This window comes from Sciurus carolinensis, chromosome 6 (genome assembly GCF_902686445.1).
Source record: "Sciurus carolinensis chromosome 6, mSciCar1.2, whole genome shotgun sequence".
Taxonomy (NCBI): Eukaryota; Metazoa; Chordata; class Mammalia; order Rodentia; family Sciuridae; genus Sciurus; species Sciurus carolinensis.
The window spans coordinates 75,415,061-75,436,088 of record NC_062218.1 but is presented as its reverse complement, the minus strand read 5'-3'; the positions used below and the strand labels follow the sequence as shown (position 1 = coordinate 75,436,088).

The 21,028-nt window shown below is 34.6% G+C and overlaps 2 protein-coding genes across 2 annotated transcripts in view; one reads left to right on the top strand and one right to left on the bottom strand.

The window, feature by feature from the left end:
* The first annotated feature begins 4,390 nt into the window (after positions 1 to 4,390).
* Lysmd3 (LysM domain containing 3) lies at positions 4,391 to 16,615 on the top strand. Its single transcript, XM_047556795.1, has 3 exons — positions 4,391 to 4,614; positions 7,783 to 8,048; positions 12,953 to 16,615. Exons 2-3 carry the CDS (start codon positions 7,794 to 7,796, stop codon positions 13,616 to 13,618), a joined length of 921 nt encoding a protein of 306 aa, XP_047412751.1. The 5' UTR covers positions 4,391 to 4,614; positions 7,783 to 7,793; the 3' UTR covers positions 13,619 to 16,615.
* Positions 16,616 to 17,821: 1,206 nt separating this feature from the next.
* Positions 17,822 to 21,028, bottom strand: part of Polr3g (RNA polymerase III subunit G) — a 35,346-nt gene continuing 32,139 nt past the window's right edge. The window contains exon 8 of the mRNA XM_047556793.1: positions 17,822 to 19,931. Within this exon, the coding sequence (XP_047412749.1) occupies positions 19,845 to 19,931 (87 nt within the window). The 3' untranslated portion in view covers positions 17,822 to 19,844. The remainder of the gene's footprint in view (positions 19,932 to 21,028) is intronic.

Here is a 21,028-nt window from a genome sequence, read left to right as displayed (position 1 = left end):
TCTTCAGAAAGAGAAATTAGGAAAACTACCCCATTCACAATAGCATCGAAAAAAATAAAATACTTGGGAATCAATCTCACAAAAGAGGTGAAAGACCTCTACAATGAGAACTACAGAAGACTAAAGAAAGAAATTAAAGAAAACCTTAGAAGATGGAAAGATCTCCCATGTTCCTGGATAGGCAGAATTAATATTGTCAAAATGGCCAAACTACCTAAAGTGCTATGCAGATTCAATGCAATTCCAATTAAAATCCCAATGATGTACCTTGCGGAAATAGAGCAAGCAATTATGAAATTCATCTGGAAGAATAAAAAACCTAGAATAGCTAAAGCAATCCTTAGTAGCAAGAACAAAGCAGGGGGTATTGCAATACCAGACCTTCAACTCTATTACAAAGCAGTAGTAACAAAAACGGCATGGTATTGGTACCAAAATAGACAGGTAGATCAATGGTACAGAATAGAGGACATGGACACAAACCCAAATAAATACAATTTTCTCATACTAGACAAAGGGCCCAAAAATATGCAATGGAGAAAAGATAGCCTCTTCAACAAATGGTGCTGGGAAAACTGGAAAACCATATGCAACAGAATAAAATTAAACCCCTATCTCTCACCCTACACAAAACTCAACTCAAAATGGATCAAGGACCTCGGAATCAGACCAGAGACCCTGCATCTTATAGAAGAAAAAGTAGGTCCAAATCTTCAACTTGTTGGCTTAGGATCAGACTTCCTTAACAGGACTCCCATAGCACAAGAAATAAAAGCAAGAATCAACAACTGGGATAGATTCAAACTAAAAAGCTTTCTCTCAGCAAAGGAAACTATCAGAAATGTGAAGAGAGAGCCTACAGAGTGGGAGAATATCTTTGCCAACCATACCTCAGATAGAGCGCTAATTTCCAGAATCTATAAAGAACTCAAAAAACTCTACACCAAGAATACAAATAATCCAATCAACAAATGGGCTAAGGAAATGAGCAGACACTTCACAGAAGAAGATGTACAAGCAATCAACAGATATATGAAAAAATGTTCAACATCCCTAGTAATAAGGGAAATGCAAATCAAAACTACCCTAAGATTTCATCTCACCCCAATTAGAATGGCGATTATCAAGAACACAAGCAACAATAGGTGTTGGCGAGGATGTGGTGAAAAAGGAACACTCATACATTGCTGGTGGGGTTGCAAATTAGTGCAGCCACTCTGGAAAGCAGTATGGAGATTCCTCAGAAAGCTTGGAATGGAAACACCATTTGACCCAGCTATCCCACTCCTTGGCCTATACCCAAAGGACTTAAAATCAGCGTACTACAAAGATACAGCCACATCAATGTTCATTGCTGCTCAATTCACCATAGCCAGATTGTGGAACCAACCTAGATGCCCTTCAGTTGATGAATGGATAAAGAAACTGTGGCATATATATACAATGGAATATTACTCCACAATGAAGAATGATAAAATTATGGCATTTGCAGGCAAATGGATGAAATTGGAGAATATCATGCTTAGTGAGATAAGCTAATCTCAAAAAACTAAAGGACGAATCATCTCGCTGATAAGCGGATGAGGACATATAATGGGGGGTGGGAGGGGTTAGCATTAGGTTTAAGGTTAGGTTTAGGGTTAGGGATAAGGAGTGTGGTAAGAATGAAGGAAAGAAGGACTGTATAGAGGGAAAAGAGGGGTGGGAGTGGTGGGGGGGAAGGGAAAAAATAATGAATCAAACATCATTGCCCTATGTAAGCGTATGATTACACAAATGGTATGCCTTGACTCCATGTACAAATAGAGAAACAACATGTATAGCATTTGTATACAATAATAATAAAAAAAAGAAAAAAAAAATAAAAGGAAAAGGAAAAGTCCCTTGTCTAATTTACTGCCACACCTAGCCTTTTTCAGACTATCAAAAATTTCTTGAGTAACTTTCCAGAAAGAAAATTAAAAAAAAATTTTTTTAGTTGTAGAAGGATATAATGTCTTTATTTCATTAATTTATTTTTCTGTGGTGCTGAGGATTGAACCCAGTGCCTCACACATTCTGGGCAAGCACTCTACCACTGAGTCACAACCCCAGCCCCCAGAAAGAAAATTTAATGCAACTTCCTGCATAGATATGAATGGGGGTGGGGAGAGGTGTACATATAATATTTTATTCTGAAAGGAAAATATCATATTTCCTATATGGTGCTTTACTTTATCATTAAAATATGTTTTGGAGATTTTTTTTTATGTGCTTACAGTTATGCAAACTGCTTGACAAGGGGACCTTGTCTTTGTAAGCACTGTATCTACAAAGCCTAGATCAAAAGCTCTTGTGTATTTTTTCTTCAACAAAAATTTCTTAGGGAAATGAATAAATAACCAGAATTTTAGATTAATTCATTCTTTTGATCCAAAGTATAATATACATTTTTTTAAAAAAAAGTACCAGAAGTATCTAGTTGGTTATTGCTAAACATTTAGAATTTTGGCTATTACTATAGTCAACATTCTTGAATATATCCGTTAAATCATAAGTGAATGTAAGGTAGTTACTTAGCAAAGAGTCCAGTCAATTGCATTTCTAATTCTGATATTGCCAAATGGCACTCCTAACAGGTTGCATCAATTTATACTCTAGTTACAATGTAACTTTTACTCTGAAGCAGCTTACAAAACCTTAATATTGGTGACAAAAACACACATTCCTATAAGCTACACATTCTTCTATCTATGGCTTTAATGGAAACTGTGCCAATGAGATCTCAAAAAACTAAAATTCCTTTTGGCTTTGCCGAGCACTGGGAACATCATTTTTCTCAAAGACCCAAGTATTTGCTCTTACAGACCAGTGTTTTGGAACTTGGCCAAAATTCATGGCTAACTGCTTCCTTTGTATATTCTAATAATAAAATATAGTTCTATCACAGCCTTTTTTGTAAAAAGTTCAATTATTGCATTTTTGTCAAATACAATTTAGAATTTTAGAGGATGCAGTTATTATTAAGAAACTGTTTAAACAAAGAATACAGGTAGCAGGCCTGTAGAAGAGCTTGAAATTCTATCTGGCTCTCCCAAGGATTCCAATGCCTATTGACATTAAAATAAGAAAAGTAACCTATATGTAGAAAGAAGGTTGCATTCCTATTAACATTCATGAGGGCTGAGCAGCTGAAGCCCTACACATCAAGTGGGGAATATGTCCTTTGTCTACTGATGAGAAAATGTCTCAGTGATAAATGGTTACAGACAGGGTGTCGTGAGGGCAACAGCACACAGAACTAACTCCCCCCGCCCCCCCCAGTCTTCTGCAGCTTTTTGTAGCATTGTGGGGCATAGGGCCTATCCTCTCAAATTGCACTACAAAATTCCTAACCCTTGCTGAAACACTTTCCAGAAAACCAAAAACATACCCTTTGAAAATAATTAGGAGCAAAGTTTCAACGGCTTCAGGAGGTATAAATATTCAGACATTCTGAAAAGAAATGCAGCCAGCATACTGGCTATTTGGGTCTAAAATGGATATTGTAATTAGAGTTAGCAAGGTAGTCAAAGTGCACCGCCTGTAACATGAACACTGGGAAACATCAGACGCATTAAAATTATTTTACATTCATTTACGTAAATTTAAACATATTCATTCTCGTTTAGTAAATTTGTGAGAAAAGTCATATATGAAAACACGAGTTTCTTCTTTAAGAAATGATATCGCATAGAATCTAACATTGACTACCAGTGACTTCCAGTTAATTTTTAAACCGAAATAAGTTACGTTACAAGTTGTTGACATGCTTGTCTCATTGAGCCTGAGAATGAGGCCACAGGGCAAACACTTCCAGAGGCCTGGCTCTAGGTGGCTCACTTTCCTCACCTATGGCCAGGAAGGACGCCCCCAACCTCCGTTTGCCAGTATTTTGCCTCTTCTGCCTCAATCTACAGATTTTAGCATGAAAAGGGGTATAAGCATGAGATTATCTGAAACAGGGGTGGCAACCTGTGCTTTTGCAGTGTTCTTCTTCTAAAGAAAACTCCAGATGCAGAGCAAGAACATATGCACAGTAACACCTCGACAAATTCTCGGCACCACTCTCCTGTGTGTTGGGGACAATCTTAGCCAGCGAAGTGTGGACGATGCACAAAGGCGCAGCCACCAGTGGTCTGGCGTCTGTGAGTTGACTGGTGAACTTGGGACTATTGAGCTATTCCACAGGGGATGAGGAGGCGGGACCTCAGGGGAGGTCAACGGGGCAGGGCTTGAAACAGACCCCGCCCCCGGTGCCCGAGGCTTGCAGGCGCCTGCGTGCTGGGCGTAGGCCTGTGGTTGGACGCCCAGGGTTCTGGGCTTGCTGTCGCTCTCGGTCCTACGCCTCCTCCCCCGCCCCTTCCCACCTCCGCCCACTTGACGCGATGACGCATCGCAGGTTTGCGGACGTGGCGGCGGCGCACGGTCCGAAAAGCGGAGACGTTGGCGGCAGCTACAGTGGTGGTGGCGGCGGCGCTGGGGGACTTGAACAGCCAAATCCCTAGGCTCGGTCATGAACTTGCCCGGGACAGGCGCGGCGGCGGCGGACCTGGTATCTGTCTCCTTGCTGCGTCCCCCTTGCTAACCGGACAGGTAAAGATGGCGGCGAAGTGTATGGGGGGGTCCTGGGTTTGGCAGCGGCGTCGGAACTCGGCTGAGTTCTCCCGGGAGTCGACGCGGAGCTCGGCCGCAGGTGTGGCGGGGCGGCGGCCTGGACTCGGACCGGGTTTCCCTTGGAGGACATCCCCGAGACAAGGAAGACCTTTGATACCAGCCCCGCCACAGCGCATGTCACACGGTCGGGGAAACTGAGGCTCCGAGGAAGGGCTTCCACCTGCCCGATTTCCGGGACAGCGCATTTCCCACTTAAACACATTGTATTTCCCCCGCAACTTTGTGTTGGCGTTGAGTATTCGCTGATGGTATCTCGTCCACATCGTCCAAGTATGATGTTGTGACAGAAAAATCCGCAGTTTAGTCCTTGCTAGGGATAACAGAGAAAGAAAAGAAAACAAAACAAAACGAACAAAAAAAAACGAAGTGTGCAATGGAGAGGGAGGGAAATTAAGTCTTCAAAAACAAAATTGCCCCGGTGGACACAGCTCTTGTGATTCTGTCCCAGTGCTGAAACTAGCTTATGCAGTTTCTTTTATCGCTTCCCGCTTAGGAAGGTCAGTGAAACACCCAGCAGCAGTTTTTGTGTGTACTATGATGGTGTTTGGGAAACCATTTTCAGTTGCAGACTGAGCTCATGAAAGCTTTAACACTGTATCCATTGGTAATTATTTTTTTTCTGGCCGCTTGTAATCTGTGTAGCATGAAAACTTGTTACAGATTTTTGAAGATGGATTTCATGCCTTTTTCCTGCCCTAATAGAATTTGATAGGGGTGAAGAGAATCGAGCCAGAAGACTTGGATACTTTGTACTTTATAATCTCTAAGTAGTTTGTTCAGGTAATTATCTTCCTGGGCAGAGTCTTTTCACTTCCATTAGAGGCACAAGCAATTCTTGGTTATTCAGACAGGAATACCTAGCTTGTGTTATTCGCTGCTTGCATTTCATAGCAAAGAAGAGTGAAAAGAGAGAATCGGTGAAGTTCTAGTCTCTTAAATATAGCAATATATTACGGAGAGAAATTGACATAAATATCCAAAATGCCCAGTGGGTATTGCTTGGTAAATTTCAGTTAATTGTACTGGGCTAATTTGAAGTTTTAAAAGTAATCTTTCAGGGAGAAAGTCTAAAGGGACAGAATAACCAGGTCATTATAGCCACATGCATAAATTGCTGTATATTAAGTGATTCTTAACTTTTTTGATCATGGGTGCCTTTCAAAAATATGAAACAATATTCTCCCCAGAAAATGTGCACGTTTAAAATTTGCCCATGAATCCACAGGCTTCACACATAAGCCCTATATTAAAGATACAGGATAAAAAAAGACTTGGTTCTTATCTTTGTAGGAATATGTGTGATCATGACTTCAAAACTACCAAGATGTGAAATGTGGGTAGATCGCTTTAGTTTGGTGGCTGTCAAATTAGGGATCCTAGTTCTTGGTAATAAATACTGTAGAACCTTTGGGAACTACTGAAATCTATTTAACATATAACTTTAGTTACTACATTATCTAAATAGAAACCCTTGAATTTTTAAAGCATTACAATGGGTTGGAAACCAATTTTTCAGGATTGGATTCAAGTATATGGAATAGCTTCAAAACTTAAGTATATGCCTACATAAAGAATGTAATCTGTTGTCATCCATTTTACAAATTCAGACTTTTGAAGTTGTGTTTTTCTGATTTTTTTTTTTTTTCACTTGGTGCTCATTCATGGTATTTAAAATGTAACTGAATCCTTTGTCTGAACATCATTTTTCCTCCTTGGCTTCCATGACATTACACTTCCTTTTCCTCTGGACATTCTTTTTTCATCTTTGAAGGCAGATTTTAGTATCTTCACCAAGATACTAAATGCTGGGCTTCTTTAAGGCTCAATATTGGGCCCTCTTTTCTTATTCTGAACTCTGTAGGTGATCTCATCTATATTCAGCTTCAGTTTCATCTATGTGCAGATTAGTCATGAAATGATATTTCTAACCCAGGCCTTTCCTCTAACTCACTATATAGCTCACTTGTCTGACATTCCTTTTTGCTTTCAAAGAAATTCAATATAGTCATGTCCCCACTCCCAGCTCTTCTTCCAGTGATCCATATCTTAGGGAGTGGCACCAAGGTTTATTCATTTATGCAAATCAGTAAACTTGACATGATCTTGAACTTCTTTTTTCATATCTGAGCCACATTGAAGTTTAAAGTATTTTATCTCTAAAATGCCTCTGAACCACCTTTCTCCACCTTTCAAAACAATAACTGAAAGCAGTCTCTCCTTTCTTATGTGAATAAGTAATACAAAACCAGAATAATGTGAAATTAGTTTTCTGGGTTCTTGTGTTTATTTTTAATGAGAATAACTCAACTTAATGAAGGTGTGTTGGGAGTGAGTAGGCAAGTAAGCAAAAAGTATTAATTGATACTTTTGAAATTTAGACCAACTCTCAGTTGTACAGTGCTTTTTCTAAATTACATATAAGCAATCACACCTAAAATCTGTTCAGCCTTTATGTATCATAAATCCAATTTGATGATAACTCTAAATTAAATTGGGTGAAAATTTCTAGGGTAAGAAAGTCCCTGTCAAGAGCAAAATCATGACCTATATAGAAGGCTTTATATTTTACACTAAATATAAATTCTGATGTTAACATGATCCAGAGAGTAATAGTGTGAAGATATTTCAATCCTATGTGAACTTAAAACACACAAGCCAAAAAGTTTTGAATTCATAAAAGTTTTGTGTATGTATAAAACATACTTGATTCTATCAGACTATAGTTTTAGTTATAGTTTAGCCACAAATTTTTAAGACATATACAAAAATAATTTGCCTGATTTTCTTCCCATACTCAGAATAAGATTAACAATTTTTTTGACCAAAAATACCTGTAGCATTTGCCTTGTTAAAAAATAATTACCCCAACATGTTCTGTGTTATGCGATCCACTGGATTACTTCTTCATCCCATGACATTGTCTTCACCCAGATATGTTTGTTGTATGTCAACAGTTATAAAACTCGAGTCTTTAAGTTTTTAAATAACTAAAACCATTATTATTATTTTTTTTTTTTTATGCAATGTTTGTCAATAAGTCAAATGAACTATCTACATTCTGGGTTTTTTTTTTCCTTCCCCCTCCAGATTTTGACATTATGGCAGGGAGGCATCAGAATCGTAGTTTTCCTCTCACAGGAATTCAGTTGAGTAGTCAAGCACATGCTTTTGGAAATTGTACAGACTCTGATATGTTGGAAGACGATGCTGAAGTGTATGAGCTTCGATCCAGAGGAAAAGAGAAAATCCGAAGAAGTACATCAAGAGATAGGCTTGATGACATTATTGTACTAACAAAAGATATCCAGGAAGGGGATACTTTAAATGCAATAGCCCTTCAGTACTGTTGTACGGTAAGTTTTAATTTAACTTTACATAATGCAGTTCAGAATAAATTATTTGTTTATTAGTCCAACCTAATTGAAATTAATTCTGTGTCCTTTTGTTACTTCTTCCCTTTTTTGCTTTTTTTGGTCTTTGCATAGAAGCCTGTGTCATGTCTATGGATGGATATAACTAGTGTTTCTGTACTTTTGTGCTTATAAGTACTTTGTGTGTGTATATTTGGGGGTTGATTATTTTTGTTTTTAAGTTTGGTATATATTAAGCATATTACTCTGCAACTTGTGTATTTATTTCTTAGTATAGGATGGCTATCCCTCATGAACATCCCTCATAGTCTTAGTTCTAACTCATTAGTTAAATAGCTGTATAATGTTCATACTATTACTAAGCAATCCTCTACTCATGAATAGTGAGGATTTTCTTGGTGTTTTACATTATACACTGAATAGCATCATAACTTTAAAAGATAGCACCTTTTTGGGATAGGTTCCCAATAAAATGAAAGACATGTTTTTAATTTTAGTAGGTACTAAACTCTATATTTAAACCCATCTGTGTCATCTCAATATTGGGCCTTTAGCATGACATGTTTTCATGTTAATATGTTGATGAGGAAATTGGTTAGAACATTGGTTTTCTAATTTTTTGTTCTCATACTCCTACTCAGATAGAATCTGAAATGCATCTAGTATGTACCTCCTTGCATATTTTTAAGTAAACGTTTTAAATTCCCCTAAATAATTTAAAATAGTTAGAAAAGAATGTAATACCCAGAATGTTGTCAATGTTGATGTTAAAAAATAAGACTATTAGAATATTCCTTAAATGTGTCCATGGAATTCAAAATACTGCCAAGATTTGCTATCTGAAATCTTCATTTAAAAAAGAAAAAGGTAGCCCGGTGAGGTGACCCATACCTGTAATTCCAGTGGCTTGGGAGGCTGAGGCAGGAGGATCTCAAGTTCAAAGCCAGCCTCAGCAGTGGTGAGGGGCTAAGCAACTCAGTGAGACCCTGTCTCTAAATAAAATATAAAATAGGGCTGGGATGTGGCTCAGTGGGAGTGCCCCCGAGTTTAATCCCTGGTACCAAAAAAAAAAAAAAAAAGAAAGAAAGAAAAAACAGAAAAGAAAACACATATATTTTATGTGTGTATATATATGCACACACACGAGAGCTCTTATTTTTTTAGTAGTGTGAAACTCTTTTATTTTTTCTCTTTCATAGTTTCATCTTTCCACAGAATTTTTCATAATGTAAAATATTTTTGTACTTGAAAAGCTTTTACTGATTACCTCTCATACTATCTTGCAATAGGAACACATTTATAAATTTTTGATATATGAATATGCATGTATATATGTAAAAATTGAAATTGAATGCTTAAAAATCTTCTTGTGACCATGAGATTATATGTATATTTTTTCTGAATAAAGTAATAATTATTCAAAAATATAATTATAACCATAAAATTCAAAACAAAATACATTATAGATTTTGATTTAAAACTTTATTAAAATATTTTATTGAAATGCATACTTTTGTTAAGGTAAGAACTGAGTGGTAGTTTTTGTTCCCTAACTTGTTCATGTATGGCAACACAATTCCTATAATTATTATTGGAAAATATCTGATTAACTTTTTAGTGCAATTAGACATGTATATACATGTTTAATAGAGAAATAGACCAGTGAGAAATAAATGACTGAATGTGTCTTAGAAAGTTAGAGAGGCCATGCTACAAACAAGGTGGAGGTCCAGGAGAAGAGTGTGGTACAGTAGAGAAAGACATTAGCTTTCCTTCAGTAAAGCTAGTAAATTCTCAAAGGAGGGAAATTTGAAATGCCATTTGAGCAATTAAAAATAGGTCATATTGGGCTGGGGAGATAGCTCAGTTGGTACAGTGCTTGCCTTGTAAGCATAAGGCCCTGGGTTCAATCCCCAGCACCGCAAAAAAAAAAAAAAAAAATAGGTCATATTTCCAATGAGGTGAAAAGGAGAAAGTATTTCAGGCACATGACAGTGGTGTGGAGATTCCAAGAAGGAAATAAGATGAAGAATAGAAGGAATTTTAATAAATGTTAAAGAAATGAGTGGCACAGGCTGATTGGGATGAAGCACTTTGAGATAACTGGGGGAAAGTTTGATCTGTATTTTAAAAGAACATCATTATAATTTTAATAGAAGTGAAACAAAATGGTGGAGAAATGACTCTGCTGAATTAGAAGGGATCCCCTAAAGAGATTGTTGGAATAATTCAAATGAAGATAATAAGGGCTAAGACCAAAATAATTGTGATTAGGATAGAAAAGAAGCTGATAGAAAATGTATTTGGGGAAAATCACAGGATATATTAGCTGATTTGTCATTTAAAAGGAAGAGTGATAAAAACTGATTAGTTTAACATTAGAGGAGAGATGGGATTGGCCACAGAAGTGGGGAAGTTGATACAACAAAATTAGGGTATTAAGATATGCAGTTCACCCCTTTGCGGGTGGCTCAATTAGCAGAGAAAAATTAACCTTAGAAAAGGGTTTAAGGACTATATTCTGTTTATGAATGATCTTAAGAATTATTTAAAATATGTCTGCTATAAAACAATGATGAGAAGAATAAAACTCAGTGTTGGAATCCTAAAAGCAACCAAGGAATTTTAGAAAAACAGAAAACATATAGGTACAGTCCAAAGAGAGAACCTAAGTAGATGCTAAATTTTTGAAGCCTAGTTTAGAAAGAATATTGAGCAGTTACTATAATAGAATACAAACAAAAGAGCTTTTAAAGAAAATGGGGTCAAGCTTTGGGGTTTATCAGTTAATCTTCATTTACTATAAGACAAAACTGTCCCAAAGTCGTATGATGACAGAGTTCCCTTTATCTTTACAATCTTATCTCTTAGCTATTCTTCAGTCCTATACCCCTGCTCCTATACATATACACTCCAATAGAATTTTTCCAATATGATGACCTCTTTCAGTCTTCATAGTACTTGATCACTAATCTACATTTGATTCCATTTACCTCTCCTAAAAACTCTCTCTGCTTGACATGCCGGACTTGGCTGTTTTCAGATTTTCCCCACTACTAATATTTAATAATAGCTAACATTGATAGCATTTATTTATTAGATTTTTAGTTGTAGATGGACACAATAATTTTATTTATTTATATGTGGTGCTTAGGATTGAACCCAGTGCCTTATATGTGCCAGGTAAGCCCTCTACCACTGAGCTACAATCCCAGCCCATTTGCATACATTTTAATCCATTCATATTTACACCAACCCTACAAGGTAGGTAGTATTATCACTGACATTTTATAGGTATGGAAATTTGAATGGAAAAAAGGTTAAACAAGTTGCCTCAACCCACAGCTAGAAAGTGTGAATCATGCTTCAAACCTAGATACCTATGCTTTTAACCACCATTGTATATTGCCTCCCTGGCTGCTCTTCTAATTTCCTTTGTGAATTTCTCTTTCTCAACATATCCCTCAAATGTTGCCATTCCTATCATGTTTTCCTCCTTTCTTTTTCTAGTAAAGTTATCTAATTCTCAGATCATTCTTCTGAGTTTCAGACATATATCTTCAACATCTTCCACTAGTGTATCTCAAGCACCTCAAAGCCAATGTGTCTAAAAATCTGTTCATCCTGTTCTCACCAAACACAGTACTCCATATCTCATTGAATGGTATCATCATACACCACAATGTAAGTTCCATCCTAGACTCTACCACTCTGACTTTAGTTGGATAATACATAAGAGCTTAGATTAAAGCATTGACAGGAACAATAAATGGAAATAATAAATGTGATGAGAGAGCCTAGAATACTAATTGGTAACCTGAGAAATACGCCTATCTTACCCCTCATCACAATAGCATAGGATATATGGACAGTTAGAGGTTATTTAATATGTGAAGGGAAAGCATATCTTTAACTGATCTTACAGGTGACAAAACATGTAATTACACTGAGGATGGCCTTTGAAGAAAAGTGAGAGGGTTAAATTACTATAAGATATGGGTTTTTTAAAAATGTTTTTTAAATTTTTTTATTCTAATTAGTTATATATAACACAATGCATTTATGCATTTTTATAAATCATACATAAATGGAGTATTTCTCATTTTTCTGATTGTACATATTGTAGTATCACATTGGTTATGCAATCATATATGTACATGAGGTATTCACACTTCTGACATCTTTGAAATTAGGATGATGGTTTCTTATTTGGTGTGGGTTTTTCCTGCCTTAAATATAACATAAGCTGGTGATGTAGCTCAGTGGTAGAGCAATTGCCTGGCATGTATGTGGTCCTGGGTTCAATCCTCAGCACTGCCAAACCAACCAACAAACAAATAAGCAAAACCAATTAACCAACAAATGAATAAAATTACAACTCCTCCTCCCATCAGAACTATATAAAAACCAGATAGCACCAAACAATGGTGTATCTTAGAGTTGATGGCTTCATAGTTTTGATAAATTATGGCACTTGGGTAAGTTAACATTTGCTTACATTCCATTTGCTAAATTGAAATAAAGAACATAAGTATCTATAATCCTTCCTTTTACAAACTGCTTACAGACACAACAGAACAGTGATATTTGTGCATCACATACAAAGGGAAACAACAAAGGATCCTAGAATCTACTTAAATGATACTAATTTGTGTTACTAATATGTGGGTGATTTTAAAAAATAGTTGGTTATCTCCAAAGCCTGGTAGATCAAATGTGGTTTAGATTCTCATCTACAAGAAAAATTAAAATCTCTCTGGGTGTGGTAACTTAATACTATCAATTAAACTCATTTTTTCCCCTCTAAAAGACGTCAGATCAGTACAATTGTTGGCTATAGTGTGATTTAGAATTCTGTTGAATATTTTAATTTTTCTTTTTTACAGGTAGCAGATATCAAGAGAGTTAACAATCTCATCAGCGATCAAGACTTTTTTGCCCTTAGGTCTGTCAAAATTCCAGTTAAAAAGTTTAGTTCATTGACTGAAACACTTTATCCTCCAAAAGGAAGACAGGCTTCACGTCCTTCATCTATTCAGTATGCTCCGGAACAACAGGAGGTTTCACCAGCTAATGACTGTCTTTCTTCTAGTGAGTCAGCTGGTAGTTTTTTAAAAGAAGTAGACCGAGACATAGAACAAATAGTAAAGTGTACAGACACCAAGAAAGAGAACCTTAATGAGGTAGTGTCTGCCTTAACAGCACAACAAATCCGTTTTGAACCTGATAACAAAAACACTCAACGTAAGGATCCCTATTATGGAGCAGACTGGGGAATAGGGTGGTGGACAGCTGTAGTGATAATGTTAATAGTAGGTATAATAACACCAGTATTTTATTTACTGTATTATGAAATTTTAGCTAAAGTGGATGTTAGTCACCATTCAACAGTGGACTCTTCACATTTCCATTCAGGAATCACACCCCCATCACAGCATAGAGAAATGGAAAATGGAATTGCTCCAACTAAAGGAATACATATTGGTCAACAAGATGATCATAAACTATATAGAGAAGATTCTCGGCCACCTGCTGCTCAACACAAAACATAGCAGTTAGCTCATAATCAAAGTAATAGTGATCTTGTGTATCTGGAATGTGGTGAACTCAGTTATATCCAGTATCTACTTCAGAGGTAGAGTTTAGGGAGATTGACGATGCTTTTTTTATATTTTACCTTTCTGAAATTTTTTGAGCCATTTACAAGTGGATTATGTATAAAATCCCTGCAATTGCTAATTGTTGATGTTAAAAATAGTCAATCCGTGAATCTGTGATATGAATTCTTAAAGCAGAAATGAATTTAAATGTTTGCTGAGGAAGTTCTCAAGTTGGAAGATGTATCATTTTTCTTACTCAAGACTAGTTATGTTTAAATTTTATTTAAGATTATTCATGATAAAATTTTGAAGCAGAATAATGATAGTTTCAGATGTTTTCAACTGAAGAAAATTTACCATGAACCACCAAAATACTTAGTTGCAAAAAGTTTGATTCTGAAATTACTCATCATAGTGAGTACTTAACATTCATCTTGAAACTTTTTAAAAACATTTAGCACATGTGCTGTGAAAGCACAAGTAGAAACTAATGGAAACAATGTATACTTCTGGAATAGATGATAAGAAATAGATTAAATATTTTTAAGACCCCAAAATAATGTGTTATGGTTGGGAAGTAACTGTTTGATCACCTGAACACTGGATTAGGTCAGGACCTAAAAGTAATCTTTGTGTTTTAAAGAATGCTTAAGACAGAACCTTTAACCTCACCTCTGCTTCTGTTTTTAAAATACTTGCCTTCGATATTTGAAAACATTTTTTGTAGTTCTTTGATGAAAAGTGTTATACATGTATAGATTAGCATTATTTAGGAAATAACTCGTATATACTGTGATAAATCATTGCTGTTACATATAGTAACAGGCCTTAATTACATTTAATGTTTTAGAATATTACTTTATGTAAGTTAATAGACGTTTTAGAATTTAAACATTGTTTCAGATGGTCCAGTTAGACTCAGTATTAATTATGCAAGCTCATCTCTACCTTCACTTTGAAGCACAAGTTAATGGATCAAAACACATCTTTATTGCCTACCTTTGAGGTCTGTTGTAGATTTGTTCATTAAACAAAAACAAAGAGGCCTTTTGAATTAAATAGGAGACAAGTTGCTGTATTTGGTTGATCCCTTAACCTGTTTTTCAAAGGGAAAATATCCAACCTAGAATTATTTTCTTTTTCTTGAATTTGTAGCATCATATTGAGGAAAAGAGGCCAAAGGTGGATGGTTGAAAGGACTTGATAGTACCACATTCTAAGATCTGCTGTGGATCTGACAGTCTAAGAAATATTTGCATACTGATCCTATCCTTTCATTTATTAAAAACTGTGTTTTTAAAATGTGTCAAAGATGATTCAATAGAAGTGACGTGGAATCTGGATTGCCTGTTTTGTGTATAATAAAGTATATACCTTAAGATATATAATACCACCTCATTCTTCTGGGCATATTTTCTGATTTTCAATATTTCAGCTTTTTGGTCTGTTATTTTACATTACAAACTCTAACCTTGATATGAAATGGTATGAATATAGATATTTATGGTAATTTGAGTTTTATGTACTTTTAGGAGAAAAGCATCAAAACAAGGACAAAGAAGCCAAACAATTTAAAGCTCTTGTATCAGAGGACTTACAGTTGTTGTGAATTGATTTTTCAGCAAATCTTTTAGTTAAAATAATTTTCAGTTGTTTTAATGTGCCTTGGTATCTCAAAAATAGGAGTGTGATCTTTTAGTTTATGCTCCTTGTTAATTTGGCTAGTTTATATACCATTTAAGCCTGCCAAAAAATCAAGTTTTAGGATAGTAAATGCAGACTATTTCAGTTAGAACAGGCTAGATGTCCTTTAAAGATCTGTTTATATCAAATTGATAAGATTGGAGACTTTGATTCCTTTTTGCTAGTTTTACTTTGAAATTGTGACAGAGGGGTCTGATAACTTATTTTTAAAATAACAAAGTACTAGTTGATTAAAAGTCACTTCTGTCTTTCAGAGTATCCTTTTTGGAGGAAATACAACATATATCCTTATGAAACACTATCAGGCAGTTTCCCTTTTCTACATATTTTAATTACACAGAATTAAATTTAACAAGTTTTTAAAAGAAAAATTTCATAAGAATTCAGATTTAAAATTTTAGCTTTTAAATTAAAAATACTAATACGTATTCAATTTATAGTAAATGCAAATTACGTTATATAACTAGATAATAAGCACAATTGATATTGGATTTTAATTGTGTTGAAGCCCTTATCTGAATTTAAGGCTTTACATTTGTGTGTGTATACAAATGTAACAAAATTGTGAATCACAGTATTTGGCTCACTTAAAAATTTGGAGTTGCAAGTAAAGAAAAAATACGTTATTTTTAGGGCAGTTTTTTTGTTTTTTGTTTTTAATTCTGGGTAAACATGGCTTAAAAGTTGGTTTGAACTAATAGATAGCCATTTAGGTTGACTATTTTTGCTGTCCATCCCTAGAAAAAAGATGGGTTATAGTCTGCTTGCCCTGTGAAGAATGAGAAAGAAATCTGTAATGCCAAATTATCTTTCCCAAAGAACTTTTTGTTTTGCTTTTTTTTTTTTTTTTTTCTGAACTCTTACCTGCTTGTTCAGTGGCCTAGAAAGTTCTCTAAATGAACCACTATTTAGTAAGATCTACTGCCAACATTACCTAGTTGGGAAATGAAGGATATAGTTTTTGAAATATGAAGCAAAGGTCCAAAGTGACAGGGTGGAGTTTTTCAATCTCTATTTAAATGGTGTATTTTGATGGGAATCATTCTTAGTTTGAATTACAACAATGTTGCTCAGGAAATCAGTATTTTTCTTCTAAGTATGTGCATATTGCACTGTTAAACCATAGATATATTTGCTTTATTTAATTCATTTTATGTATGCAAAATTTATAAATCTTGTATAATGTATTTTATACAATTGCACAATGTAATAATAGAATATTATGTTAAATGTACATCTGTAAAACTGGTTTTTAAAACTTTTTGCTCCTTTTTCATATTTTAAAAGATGCAAAATGTAATAAAGTTTATATTTTATTATTCAATCTAAAACTCAGGTGGTGAATTTAATTGACTAAAGCAAACTTTTCCCCTCTACTTTCAAAGTGTTTGATATAATGACACTATAAGATTGATAAAGTTGCCAACGGTTTATGAGTTAAGATTTTTACTTGCTATGCTAAAACAAGATCTTCTGGATTATTTATAGGTAATGAATGAAAAGAAAAAAAAAAGGAAATTTTAGATGAAGGGTGTTTAGAGGGTTTTCCTCTTGGAGGACCTGCTCAGGCATGGTCTGTAGCTTGCTCATGAAGTCATGGATCAGTCACATGAAATGCCCTATTTAATTTTAATTATAAAACAATATTTCTCGGGCTGGGGAGATAGCTCAGCTGGTAGAGTGCTTGCCTTGCAAGCACAAGACCCTGAGTTCAATCCCCAGTACTGCAAAAAAAAAAAAAAAAAAAAAAAACGATATTTCTCAATCAAAAATACTGATTTTTAAAAATTAGAAGTAGCAGAATTAAAGTCCTTTGAAACATTAATGGAGGAAATTGTTTTTTCCATATGTTTCTCCTTGATTTTCCCATTTTTAAAAGCATATTGATCTTAAAATTAAGAATTTTTTTTTTATTAAAAAGAGATTTTTACTAAGTCCAGAGACTTTAACCACGTTAAAGCAAAGCCACTGACATTATATATTTGAAGGTGGTAAGGGAGTAAAGGTTAAGAAATATGGTCTGAATTTCTTAGTATTCTCTGGTAGTCAGTCTAGATAACCAATGATCATGCTAATCTCAAATCTCTTGGTTTGTCATCACAACTTTTTTCCCAATCACATACCTTGAGTTTTCATTTATTGTTTGTGATGGTGGTTTATTCAATGATATTTGATAGAGATACCCCTGCTCAATACAGACATAGTTACTATGTAAAACCTGTATTTACAAACTACTTTTTTCTTACCTATTAATAAAAGTTGAAACTAAAAATTAAACAAAAGGACACAATTTTATTTTGTAAGAATTTAATATTAAATACAGAAAAATAAACATTATAGCAACAAGTTTTGCTTGTTATAACAATTTTGAAGATACTTCACCAATAAGTATTGTGTGTGTGTGTGTGTGTGTGTGTGTCAAGCTATCTCTAAAACAATGTTTGCCTTCCTATGGAATAATTTCACAGTCTCAGATCTTCAGCCAGAAAAAAAAAAAAAAATACTAGTAAAGCAATCTGCAAACCTTGTCTGTTCTCACAATTAGCATACTTTAAAACTGTAAAAAAAAAAATGTTTCAAAGGGGGAAAGAAGAAGTTTAAATAAGAGATGGCCAGGGCCTCCCAGAGTAAATCCTTGCCCAAGGGTGCTGCCCTAACTATATTTAGGACTATAACTGAAGACAAATATAAAGCTAGGAAAAGAAATACCTTTGCCTTCAGTGTATTTGCCTGATTCAACTACAGAAATAAGATTTCTATAAACAAAATGGTATTTGGCTCTTGTACACCAAAGGAAGTGAGAATAAAACACCTATGTTAATTATTCCCAAATGACAACTTTGCCATTACTAAAAATTTCATATAAGGTTTCTATTCTAAGTATAATAGATTGCACTTTAAAGAAGATTTATTCATGTTTCCATTTAGAATCTTTAAATCTTTTGATATGCTCTTTTAAATGAGAAGCCACATATTTGGAGTACAGCATTAAACTAATATGGGTACTCACACCCATCTTGAATTATTTGAGGAAGTACTGCTATTGAAAATGATCTTTTTTCCTGAGACAATCATGTTGCAAAATTACACAAGACAATACAAATTTCCCACAAATAAAAGATGGGAAACCTGATTATGAGGAAAACATTTTTTCTCAAAATGGTTTTCAGTCATTTTCTAAGCTTCTTTGTTTAGAAGGTTAAAACCAAATTTAAGATGTGATCATTTCTCTAAGGTGAGAGAATGTAAACATGGTAAATTCTGGTTAAATACTTTTTATAGGAAGTAGTTTACAAGTGGATAAACTAAGGCACAGAAAATCAAGTTCAGTGTCATGGTTGAACTTAATATTACAGTAGAAATAAAATTTAGGGTTCTGATTCTCAGTAACGGGTAATACCTTCCCAAAAGGGAAAAATAAATTTTCCTCATTTCTTTTGGCAGGTATTTCTAATAAATCTTTTTTGAAATCTATTATATGAATTTCCTTGAAAATCTTTGGCATGTTTAAGTTTTTGAAGGTTGAGGTGTCCAGGTATTTTCTCCCCAAAATATAAAATGGCAGGGAGCTAGCTTTTAAGTTAAACAAAAAAGATTAATGACCTGAGTTCTTTCTATATATATAATGAACTATACAGCTTATTAGTCCTGTGAAACATAATAGAGGCCACTACACTTGACCAAATTCATACTCATGCATTCTATGAAATTTATACAACCAGGATTCATGTACTTACGTATTAAACAAGATGTCCCAGTCTAATTTTTCAACAGCCCAACTATTTGAAGATGTCAGACTTATTACAGAGGGATCACTAACTCATGAAGTTAGCCCCAAATTCAAGTATTTATAATATTCATCTCAAATGAAAGTCTCTTTGTACTGGCTGAGATGTGAAATGTGAAATTTATATAGCTCAGATTGACATTTTTCCCTGCATGTATGTTTTTGATCACAAAACCTCTAATCTCATAAGTTTGTACTTTAAGAGCCCAGGCAGGTTTAAGGAGTCATAATGTAGTAGTATAGAACATAGCATGTAAATGATAATTTTCAAGTTTCTTTGTTTTTAAAGTGCTCCATGTGCTATATTAGATCAATTTTGAGTTTATAGAAATCCATTACAACTAGTAATATTTTTACAAAAGATCAGTTAAACAAGAATAATTTGTTCAAGTATGTATGAATACATAGATTAAGAGGTGCAAACTCTTTAGGCATAATCAAACCCAAATAATACAAAAATCCACTAACATTCACAAGAGGGATGGCAAAGTTGTTAAGGAGGAATGTCAGAGTGTCAGATAAGTTTAAAAGGTAACTAATGTGTAAACTCAAAGCAGTTATGAATATTTTAATAACATTTGTCCAACAAAATAGAAACAAAAAATATATATTCCCTATCAGAAATAAATCAAGTCTGTTCAACTGCTCAGAAGCTATATCATAAATTTCTTTTGAGAAATTTTATGGCTAATAGGTTGCTTCGTCCATGTTGTCATCACTTTCTGCACCAAAATCATCTCCATCTTCAAAATATGAATTAATGTAGTCATTTTCCTAAGTGAAATGATATATTTCTTAGTAAAATTAAAATAATGAGTAGAAACATTATTATTTAAAGAGTACAATGTAGACTGTTCCTTTAAGTTTGTAAGTATTAAATTTAGGTAATAAAACAGGCTTAAAAAAAGTGTTTGCTTTTTAAAAAATCTCTAAAAGACATATTAGGTTCATACATGTCTATCTGTGCTACTTTCTTCCTCAAGACACCACTTTCTAGTATTCTCAGGCACCAACTAGTTCAGACAACATGAAGGGTTGGTCATTTCATCATAGTTGTAGGATATATCCAATTCAGTTCTCCCTAGTGGGATGATACATGGTTTAGTGAGCTAAACTACCATTTATTCCACCAAAAGCCCAGGCACTGGACCTATCATGCTAAATGAAATAAGTCAATCCCAAAAAGCCAAAGACCAAATGTTCTCTCTGATATGTGAATGCTAACACACAATGGTGGGGAGTGGGAGGATAGAAGTTCAATGGATTAGACAAAGGGGAATGAAGGGAAGGGAGGGAGGAAGGGAAGAGGAGAGACAGTAGAATGAATCAGACATAACTTTTCTATGTTCACATAGGAATACACAATCAGTGTAACTCCACGTCATGTACAACCACAAGATGGGAAGTTATACTCCATGTATGTATGATATGTCAAAATACATTCTACTGTCATGTATAACTAAAAAACACAAATAAAAAATTAAAATACAAAGAGTTGTATTAAATTTTCCAAAAGTGTTGAATACTTCAGAAAAGCCATGTGAAATAAGGGTTAAATTTCATCTATGGTGGACTTGGTAGCAATAATTTGAGTAGCATGGAGGCAAGAGATCAGACTAAAAGAAGCTAAATGGGGGGGGAGAGTTGCATAAATGATGACAGCTGAAGCAGCTTTCTGGGAGCATGAGTTGGAAGGACAATGCGGGGAACATTTTATACTGGGAGATGAATGTTTTAATTTATGTGTGGAAGTGACAAGTAAAAAAAGAGATGTTGAAAATAAGGAAGGGAAATGACCTGATGCTTATGGTTCCAAAAAAAGGAAGAATGATTAGCACCAAATAGGAAGAAGGGAATTTCTTCCATTGATA

Bases quoted from the DNA above. Each gene is read 5' to 3' on its own strand.
- Lysmd3 (XM_047556795.1), top strand. From the start codon at position 7,794: ATGGCAGGGAGGCATCAGAATCGTAGTTTTCCTCTCACAGGAATTCAG. The intron at 8,049-12,952 runs GTAAGTTTTAAT...TCTTTTTTACAG, and splicing joins CCCTTCAGTACTGTTGTACG to GTAGCAGATATCAAGAGAGT.